This window comes from Cheilinus undulatus, linkage group 2 (genome assembly GCF_018320785.1).
Source record: "Cheilinus undulatus linkage group 2, ASM1832078v1, whole genome shotgun sequence".
Taxonomy (NCBI): domain Eukaryota; kingdom Metazoa; phylum Chordata; class Actinopteri; order Labriformes; family Labridae; genus Cheilinus; species Cheilinus undulatus.
The window spans coordinates 52,884,471-52,895,595 of NC_054866.1; the positions used below are offsets into that span (position 1 = coordinate 52,884,471).

General features: G+C 37.6%; 1 protein-coding gene across 2 annotated transcripts; it reads right to left on the reverse strand.

The window, feature by feature from the left end:
* Positions 1 to 574: 574 nt before the first annotated feature.
* Positions 575 to 11,125, reverse strand: LOC121523201 (integrin-linked kinase-associated serine/threonine phosphatase). 2 transcript variants are annotated; one of them, XM_041807985.1, is made up of 10 exons: positions 10,808 to 11,125; positions 10,260 to 10,424; positions 10,025 to 10,142; positions 9,832 to 9,938; positions 9,115 to 9,208; positions 8,270 to 8,357; positions 8,046 to 8,182; positions 5,738 to 5,857; positions 2,753 to 2,834; positions 575 to 804 (listed from the first exon to the last, which is right to left on the reverse strand). In XM_041807985.1, exons 1-10 carry the CDS (start codon positions 10,848 to 10,850, stop codon positions 664 to 666), a joined length of 1,095 nt encoding a protein of 364 aa, XP_041663919.1. In that variant the 5' UTR covers positions 10,851 to 11,125; the 3' UTR covers positions 575 to 663. The 2 variants fall into 2 exon arrangements, with proteins under 2 accessions (XP_041663919.1, XP_041663927.1); XM_041807993.1 differs by lacking the exon at positions 10,808 to 11,125 and having other exon boundaries at positions 10,237 to 10,400.

The window sequence follows — 11,125 nt, forward strand, 5'->3', positions numbered from 1 at the left end:
ATGCACTCAATACTCAGTTGGGCCTCCTTTTGCATGAATTACTGCATCAATGCGGTGTGGTATGGAGGCGATCAGCCTGTGGTACTGCTCAGGTGTAACGGAAGCCCAGGTTGCTCTGATAGCAGCCTGGAGCTTGTCTGGATTGTTGAGTCTGGTGTCTCTCATCTTCCTCTTCACCAATGGACTTCAGTGGTTTACCCTCCTTGTGGAGGGTGTTAACGGTTGTCCTCTGGATTGTGGTTGACTGTGCCGAACCAGAGTGAGAGAATGAAGGCTCAGGAATCCTTTGCTAAGTGGACTTTTCTACAATATTCTAATAGTTTGAGCTAGATTTTTGTGAGCTCACCGTAATAATAAAGATTAAAACAAAAGAAGTCAAGTTTAAGCACATTTAAATACTATTGATCATTAAAATAGGGAGATTGCATCATTGAATACCCCGTTGTACTAAAAAATTATTCAAGTATTGTTTATCAAGCTGATCTTAAACAGCACCGCTGTTGTTCTGTGACGTACAGTGTTCGAACAGTGAAAACAACACAAACAGATGAATAAATCACGTCAACAGCAGAAATAAAGAAAAGGGATTTTTATTGGGAAACAGATGAAACAGCTGGGAGACATTTCTGTGAGAGTGTCGTCACGTTTATATAGATGCAAATTTCAGAAGCTGATGGAAAGCAGAATCACAGTGACATTGTCGGCACAGCCTCGCCTCACCGCCTCACTTGCCAGCTGTTGGCAGGCAGCTTCAAACCGCAGCTCCTCCTCCGTCAGGCCCTCCTTCTGCTCCACACCGCCCTCCTGCACATGGGGGGAGACGGGAGAGGAAGGGAGGGAGGCAGTTAGAACAATCTGCACAAAACCAAACATTCACTTTAATTTAAAAGCATTGCAACTCTCCTCTTTGGCCATTTGTTTGGAAAAGCACATAAACTACTGTAACCATGATGCTCTGGGGGATATAAACAGGAAGTGTATTAATGTTCCTTTCTACCTCTGCTTAATTACTTTTTGTAGATTAACAGAGAACTTTCACTGAAATACTTCAATGCAGAAGACAAATTAAAAGCAAAGAGCAATCCAGCATGTTCTGAACTTCTAAAGAGATTTTTCATCTAATTAGGGCTGGGCAATTAATCAAAAATCAGATGAAATCACAATGCGGCCTGCTGCAATTTTAAAATCGCAGAAGTTGCAATATATCTTTAACCTGAAATGTAAGTCAAAATACCAATTTAATTTTTTTTTTTTTGCAGCAGAGATGATAAGCATTACAGATCATGCAATCATTCATGGCCCATTTTTTACAATAGTGTACAACAAATCCTACTTCATTTTTGTACATTTTTCTGATTAAATATGACCATGATATAAAAATGATCATTCCCTTCAAAACGATAGTTCATAAACAATTTGCAATACGAGTCAAAATTTCAACAATTAGATATTTTTCAAAAGTGTTCAGCCCTTCTTTAACGTAATGTTGTGTTTGTTATAATATAGAAAGATTTATTGCTTGTATTTGTTGGAAAATACAAAAGATGAGGAACTTAGGGAATAGTCGCATATCAAATCACAATCACAATATTGGGGAAAAAAATCACAATTAGATTATTTCCCATCCCTAATTTGTATGCTTATTTACAAAACAATGCCATTCAATTAAATATGCACCATATTATAGTGCCTATAGACTCATTTATTTATGTATATAATCCATCCTCCTTCCCCACTTTACCTGTGCTTCATCTTCAGATCATCCCCACAGTAAAAGAATAAAGTAACAAAGAATGTTAATCATAGTCTTGAATCATTTTAACTGTAAATCAATTCTAGAACTTAATTTGACTTCAATTTAGGCAATCACTAAATGTATTTCTGGATGTTCTTCATGAAGTTAAAGGCTCTCAGATGACCACTTCCTGATTACACTGCTGAAATCATGACTCAGTGTTATAGAGTCTAAAGTAGAGTCATTACTGCATAATCAAAAGGCTGATTCTTGGATAAAAACCTAAGTTATGAATTAATAAATTACTTAAAATAACATTTTTTCTGCTCTTTCTCCCTCCTTTCATGCAACAGTGATATTCTAGCTTGAATAACATTCATGTATTAATCATCTTTTCTCTTTAGAATAGTTGGTGGAGAAGGCTCTGTTCAAAGTAAGCTCCACGGGTTGGTCAAGCAGCATGCTCTGACTTTCAAGGGAGCAGCACGTGGCTAGAAACCCCCATATGGACTGATACATTTATAACAATGTCTATGAATTAAATGAGCTCTAAAGCAATTAATCCATAGTAGCATTTATATGAATGAAGGTGCAAGCTTTATGCTATTAAAGAGAAGGCTGGGGTAGAGGAGGATGAGCAGCATGGTGCATCAGCATTAGTGAAAAATATATTATATTTAAATGCACCGCTGTGTTGAGAGAAAGAGCTGTGGTTGGCTGTGGGAGCTGGGAGGTAATAACTGGGATCAACTGGCCGTCAGCTGATCACAGCAAGTCCTGCAAGAACTAATGCTGAGCTTCATTTAACATAAAGATAAATCTGTGTTTAGGACAAAAGCAATCAAAAACTGATGTAAAGATCTGCCAGAAATGTATCACTTCTTTTTGTGTCGATCCTGGTGGGCTCAAGATTGGCAACCATCAAACTATAGCATTGTATTTATCTTAAAGCTGGAACAACATTTAGAAAAGAGGTGTTAAACAGTTAGAATCATCAAAGAAAGAGAAAAGAGAAACCTGTAGGATGCTGAGCACAAATTTCACAGCTTCATCAGCAGAAAACACTTTGAACAAACCGTCACAGGCCAGGATGATAAACCTACAGAGTAGACAGACAGAGAGAAGGTCAACTGTGGAAAAAAAACTCATGAGCTTCTGGAAGAGACAAGATCAGAAAAATCTGTTTTTACAAATGAGACATAATGGCTCGGCACCAATGTACCCCTTGTGCCTACGACTTAGCCCTACCTCTACAATCTACGTGTTTAATCAGAGTAATTTCACTGGAGTCTAGGGGTAGGATGTCCAGGTTCTTGATAAGATGTAGGGGCAGGGATAGTCCCAGGGCTACATAGACTTTCAAATGAAGAATTTAGAGAGGCATGCTTAAAATCAAGTGTTTAGGGGAAAGTCACAAATCCATCATACCACATGCTGACTCTGCCAGGCCTTTTAACATGCCATCTTCTCTTTGCAAGTCTCTGAATTGCTACTGACAACCACAAAGAATGCAAACAAGCCATGCAATAAAAATTACCACAGCTGAAGAAAGGCATGCCAGAAATGTTGGGTAACACTGATGGCTATGTGAATGCTGATGCTGACCACTAATGGCGTGTCCGGGTTTTAAGTGGTCATCCTGTTTCATCAGGGAAGATTTCACCACTAACCCTTTAACTCTGTTCCAAGTTATCCTGCACAGTTTGTAATGTGCAATTGTGATTATGCAGGGCATTTTTGCTATATAATCTGTAAATGCTATCATGATTCTACTTCATGGTTATCAAGGAAAATGCAGAGAATGGTGAAAGTGTGTGTTTCAAAACACAAAACAACCAAATATTAATTCGCATAAATATATGGAACTTTGAGGTTTTACAATGCTGCTTTCAAAATAAATTCATATTTTAAAAACATCTTCTCTGATCATAAAGCTACTTATACAAAGTGCAATAGCAGCACTACTGCAAACTTAAAGTCCTTTCTGCTTCTGCAGGCATTTTTGTAAACCTTTCAAGAACTACTGAATACTAAAATAATTGCAGCCTTTCATGTGACACACTAGTCCCAAGGGGCACCCATAAATGAGGGACTGGAGAAAAGTTAGGACTGAAACCGTGTTTCCACTATAGTTTCAAATAGGGTGGGGCAATTAATCGAAATGTAGATTAAATCGCAATATGACCTACTGTAATTTTCAAATTGCAGAGGGTGCAATATTTCTTTGACCTGAAATGAGTTTTAAATACCAGTTTAATATATTTTTTGAGGCAGAGGTGTTTTGCTCTACACATCATGCAAACATTCAAGTGCCAATATTTTCTAGAATAACTGACCAAAATTCCTACTTTCCTTGTATACTTTTGTCTTCTTCCAAATAAGAAATCCATAGAATCATCACCCCCTTCATTACAATCCATATCAAATTTACAATATAGGACAAAATAATTGCAATAAGATTTTTGTTGGATTGATTTGAATTTTGGGGAGAAATTTGCTTAGAAATTTTAAGATATTTTTGTGGAAATTTGAGAAATGTATTGTCACATTTTCAGGAATTTGATTTGGTTTTTTTTCTGGGGGGGGGGGGGTGCTTTGAAAATGTATTTGTACTGTATTTTATTTGTACATTGTTGGGAATATGATTAGAATTTTTTTAGAGGGGAATTTGTTTTGAGAATGTATAGCATCTTCTTGAAAATTTGATAAACTTATTTGTAAATTTTTGGGAATTTGATTTGAATTTTTTAGGGGGATTTTGCTGAAAATCTGATAAATTTATTGTAAATTTTTGGGAAAGTGTTTTGAATTTCTTTGGAAATTTGAGGTATTTTTATGGAAATTTTTAACATTTATGTAAATTTTGGGGAATTTGATTCAAATTTCTAAGGTAATTAGCTTTGATACTTTTCAGTAATTTCATGAAAATTTGAGAAATTTATTTGTAAATTTTTAAGAAGTTTATTTAGTATTTTTAGGGAGGCGTTGCTTTAAATTTTTTTTGGTATTTTTATGAAAATTTGAAGAATTTATTTCTACATTTTGGGGAATTTGATTTAATTTTTTTTGGTGGGAGGCAGGTTTTTAATTTTTAGTTACTTTCTGAGAAATTTTGAACATTTATTTGTAGATTTTGGGAGATTCTATATAAATTTCTGGGGAAATAGCGTTGTGTGTTATAATATAGAATGGTTAGAAGATGAGGAACCTGAATAATAATTATATTTATTTATTTTTATTTAACCAGGAAAACCTCATTGAGATTAATAATCTCATTTGCAAGAGTGTCCTGGCCAAGAAAGGAAATAATCACATGTTGATTGCTAGTTTCAAACACAGTGTACAGACCAAGGGTGGGAAATTAGCACCCACCACCAGTCAAATGTGGCTATTTTTGAGCAGTGTCAGGGGAATTTTCTTAAATAAAACTAAAGTCAGAGAACGATTTTCTGATGGTAAACGACAAAAATTGAGTCCCGTCTTTTTGCTTTGTTCAACCAACTTCACAAACACAACAGTGCAGACCTACTCACTGTTTGACCAAAGGACACTTCTCCTACACTGTGTCAGAACTACTGTCAAATGTTTACAGTTGACTGTGTGCTTGGATGATTTGACTCTGTATCATATGAGTAGTGCTGCAACTGCTCTACCTGGTAAAGGTGTCTTTAAACTCATTTGTTTTAAGCCCAATATAGTTGAACAAGGCCTTGATTCTGGCATGAGATTGCAGGAATCTTGCACAAATGTGGCCCTCATAAAGCAGGAAAATTCCACATGAATTTAAGGTGCCCCTCATATGTCATGCAGCAGACATTTACATGGACAGGCACAGCACAAGCTGGTTGCTGAGACTTCATCATCATCAGAAGAACAGAGATGATGGGAGGGAGATCTCTACCAGGATGTAGGTAAACTCATTTCAGGACTGATGATTCATTCTCCTTGGAGGTGGTGATATTTATCCTTAAACCAATGGGCAGTTAGAGGACGTATTCTTGCCTGTCATTGGCTGTGAGCTGAATCCTCCTCAGGTCGGGGGTGGAAATGACTCCACAGCGTTTGTACTGACCGTCTCCGATAGAGCGAGACACCTCGAGGACACCCAGCACCCTGCCGTCCCTGAAACACGCACACACACACACACATACACACAAATATTTAGTGTTAGTTTGGTGAATGAACATGAAAGTACTCAGAGAATATTTTTATAATCAGTCATTTTGCAAAGAGAGAAAAGAGTTAAAAAAATCTCCTCATAAATGCTATTTGGTTGTTCGGGAAAAAAAAAAAGCAAAACTGGAGAGTTTCTGAAAAACTGTGCTGTGAATACTACATACTGAATAAGTAGACACATTACTGAAGGTTTAATGATATAATCTTTCGTTTTTTTAAGATTTATTTTTGTGCATTTTGTGCCTTTATTGGATAGTGGAGGACAGTGGATAGAGTCGGAAATGGGGGCGAGAGCAGGGAGAGACATGTGGCAAAGGGCCACAGGCCGGATTTGAAGCCGGGCCGCCCACGTACATGGGCAGCGCCTTAAACCCCTAAACCATCTGCGTGCCCATGAAACAATCTTTTAAACATGTTTAATATTTTGTTGAAGAGCTGATGCCAAATTGCTAATGTGTCATGTTGAATGTTGAAGAATGTCTGTCTCATTATTGGGCATTTACTAGCTCATCTCTCACAGCTGCTGATGGTAACTGCTACTAATCCGCCCGGCAACTAAACTGATTTCAGCAATGTTGCATTTGAAGACACACTCTCAAACTTTGCAAAGCACTGCATTTAACCCAGAACTAGTATCATCAAACAGATTGCACCAGGAGCACCAAAGGGCTTTGATGAAACAGTCCTGTTAATTTCATGTTTATAGAAGTATGAGAAATGTAGGTACATAGGAGTCCTCTCTTCTGGTGTCCTTCTGAAATATCTGCCAAAATATTCCATGAAGGTACATGGGGGAGTTGGTGGTTTTCCTGAGACAGTTGGCTGTCTACCGGCCAAAAGGGACACTCTATCACTTTGGTCACTGGTTCGACACAAGCAGGACAAGATTGCCTACACTTTTATGCTTTTTTTTTTTTTTTAAACATATATGTGGTTTCATTTGTAATTTGTTTGTTAAGTTAACGGTTATTCACAACAACCTCTTCACTCCGATGATTCCATGCCCCATTGGTGCATCTAAACATTCCTTGCCATTGAAAAGAATAGAAAATGTTAATCAACTTTCAAAGGTCTCTGTGAAAAAATGCAGAATGACATGGAAATGCTGAAATATACTGGAATAGCCTAATGTCTTGGGGATATTTTAAAGGTTGAATGGATTTTCTTAGTGTAAGTATGCTTGAGTTTTTAAGGGTGATAAAGTGTGAGAATGTGACCATTTTGAACTTTAAATCCATTCATTCCAATAGTCCCAACTTTTTTGAAAATTTCTGAATATCTCAGAAAGTTTGAATGATATAAATGAGAAAAGCCATTGTGGCAATATCCTAACTTAGTTGAAGATTTTGATGTTTGAATGGTTCGAATCTGTTAATTACTGATGTGAATAATCCTGGAAACACAACTTTTCAGAGATTTTCTACAGAGCTGCAAATTTATAAAATATTTGAGGTGTTTTACCTCCATATTTAATGACTACATAAGGTCCCTACTATGAAATCTAGATTATAAATTCCAGTCTGTTTTAGGGGGGTCTCTCAAAATAAAAAAGGGAGGAATGGATGGCAAATCGGTTGCAGCAGTATACAGGATAGAGCCAACTTTTGTATGAAAAAATAGGTTTTAAAATAGATTTTTATAAATCAGATTTTATGGAAGTATGAAATTATCTTTTCAGTATTTGTATCTTTGCTGCTGTGGGCTATAAAAAAACTTTACAGTGTGTTCTGACTGCATGTCTTCATCATGCGTGAGAGAAAAATCAACTGAATTCTATTGTAAGCCTTCACCCTCCTTCAAAATAAAAGCATAAAAAGCATTATACTGTTTGAGAAAACAGATTTACAGAGAAGAAATCTAATATTTAACAGATGCTGTGTGATTCAAAGTGATATCTTGCCCTCCTCCTGGTGGTGTCTGTGTCACTGAGGAGGACATAAAGGTTGCATCTGGCATGAAAGTCTGATATGCTTAGAATCTTCTATATTTAAGAAGAGCATCCCATTACTGATTATGAATAACCAGGCTGAAGATCCACGCTCTTCTTCTATTAAAATAAAAAAATTTCTCAGCTGCATTTGAACATTTCATGGCTCAGCAGGACTGTTTCTTTTAGTGAAGGGGGGTTCTGTACCTGACGGTGCCTCCTGCTCTCTGGATCCTCATTCTCTCCTCGTAGATGGTCGGGTTGTGTTCTTTACTCAGAGACAGAGTCAGTGACCTCCTCTGCCCGTCTTCTCCCGCTGTCGCCTCCATCCGACACAGTACCGCCTGCAAACACAAAACCACAGCATCCTTCACATATCTACGCAACTGATGTTCAAGCTGATGTGATAAAGAAATACAATCCCAGTATACCCTGCTGTCTCCCAGGTTGGCCACGTACACCATGTCGTCTACCACCAGCACGCATGTCACGGTGGAGCCGTCCTTCCATGCTGGTTTCCTGTTCAACAACATGGACAGAGAGCAAATGATGCTGCAGTACAGTATCAAGTAAGAAAAAGGGACATGTCACCAACATCTGCTGCTATAGCCGTTTAAGGGAGGGCACTGATGTAAAAAACAAGATGACACTGGAGGAGAAAAGAAAACCCAGACAACCATTTATGCCCACATTTTTTAACATCTGGTGAAAGTTGGTACAATAGCTACATATGACCCCTGTTTGCAGCCTAATCAGTATTTGAAAGGCAGTAAAATTACTCTGGTTGTTATCATTGGTCGCACCTTTACTGGGCCTTAATTACATAGTAATTTTATAGTAGTAAGTGATAATTACATACTATTAAGTTTGCATTTTACCAAGTAATAACTTGGAAATATTAAGAAAGCATTTACCTAGTAATAGTCATCCAGTAATTCCTCTTAATATTATGGCAGTTCTCCTTCTTAATATCCAATACAGTTTAGTGTTACACTATTATTTGTTTTATTCCTTTTTTGGAGCTCTATCATGCTAAATCATGGAAGTACAGATCCTACGCTTCTTAAACAGGAAATAATTTCATAGTTTGTTTGTTTTTTTTTAAGCAGATAATTCATTCATATAAATACCATTCAAAGTGTGTGATCTGGGGCGTCCTTTTCCTCTGATTTGTGAGTGGTTTATGTGTGTTCATTTGTGATAAATTATAACAGATAATTGTGAGCTTTAGTCTATATTACTGCAAGCTGATTGATGTAAAGCTGCACAATCTTACTGGCTGGAGGCTTTCTTCAGAAAATCTTCATCCGTCTGTTTGAAAGTGTCCAGGAGACATTTCTTAACCAGCTTATCAAAATTCTCCTTTTCTCCTGGAAGAGAGGAAGCAGTTTAACCTTTAGAAAAGGAATTACTTTGTTGTTGTTTTTTACATCGCCATGAAAATGAATACTTAAAAAGCTAAAAAATTTAGGAGGTAGACCTTCCTTGATTGAGAAAGAGTAGGTATGAGGTAGCACTCTTGTTTGGTTAGTCGAGATGTGATCATTTTGAAACACATGGTATTTGAAGAGGACAAAAAAGGCTGACAAATCTGATTTACAGAAATATTGCCAATGTTTTTGTTCAATTTAGACAGTGTGTAGGACTTTGTCTACAATAAATGATAATTAAGAATAATAAATAACACAATATTTGGTGTTCCAACTTCTATCTAAGTGGATTTTTACAACAATCAAGTCAAATTAAAAAATGGTATTGTAACAAACATTTCCAATTAATTTAAAAATAAAATATCCTCCCATAGAGTGTATATAACCATTTAGATAAAGAATACTGGACTTTGATTATATGATTTTTTCACCCAGCTTTAATACAAGGTACTCTTTGAATGAGGCTACAAGCAGTCGCTGAAAGACAAGGATAAAAGCGGAACGCAACCATCAGAGAACTTTCAAACCCCCTTTGATAACGAAAACCAAGCGTTAAAACTGACCACTGGGGAACTTCTTGGCCAGGTTATGGTGCAGATTCTCTGCAGCAAATCGAGATGCTCTGGCTCCTCCGTGACCATCAAACACTGCAAAGTAGGACACCTGAGACCTGCAGGACAAAAAGAAACATCAGAGAGACACACATACTCTCTATAGATACGGTTCCGTTTGGCAGCAGCTTGTCTGATGTCTTACACGTGTCCAGGCAGAGCAGACAGGCACACACTCATGTCCGGCAGCAGCACATGAGCGTCCTGCATCTCCTCCCGCTCTCCTCGTCTCGCTGCCACAAATCCTTTCAGCACAGGGAGGCCTGGACCACAACAAACATGTCAGTCTTCACACACGCCATCAGGTCATAACTGAACTAGTCCGAGGCTTAGATTGAGGAAAAAGAGCAAACAAACATTGGGGTGGAAGAGCGGAAAACCTTCTTTGCATAGTTTCTTGATCTTCCCCTGCTCCTCGGCCTCGTTTCTCTCACTGTTGTCATTGTGGCAGTCTGCATCACCATGCTTTCGTTTTAGTCTTTTCTCCTCCTCCCCCTTGTGTTCCTCTTCTTTGGTGGACTTTGGAGAAGCTACTGAAACTGGACCTGAGAGACAATCAAAACAAACACAAGAAATTGTGCAGCTGAAAAATTAAAGGACAGATTTAAGTGTGAACAATAGAAGAAAATAAATATGAAGAACATTAATTTTAACTTGCAGGTGGTGAATAAATACACAACATAAAATAGTACTAATGATCTGCATGTGCATTAAAATAGGTGCTCCGCAAGGGTCCATGTTGGGTCCAATTTTATTTTTGTTGTGACTGAAGCAAGAACCAATATTATTTGATTTCTGCTAGTATTGTATCAAAGATCATCATATGGTATCTAACATTAAGAAAGTGTGTTATACAGACGTAGCAGTAACGTCTACCCATTCATATTTAGGGTTAATATTAACATTTTCCTTACTTTTTAGTACTCACCTTTGGTCTGTGTGGGCTCTGGTAGATCTTCGAATAGATCCATTCTGCTAAAATATCTCAAGTTTACAGAAAATGAAGGACCTAAATGGTAGGACGAGCTAACGCTAGTCAGCTAGCTACCTGTCTGCACCATCGATGCACACACCTGTATTTCGGTATCTGTGTGTGGGCTAACGGGGTCTGTTACGGAGTTGGAAAACGTTAGAAATGTTTATGATAAATTAAAGAGTCAATTCTAATGCACACTAAGCCAATTCAGATGTTAATAGGTTGCTGGGTGGCTCCAGCATGAACACTTGGTTAGCTTCTGCCTCTAGC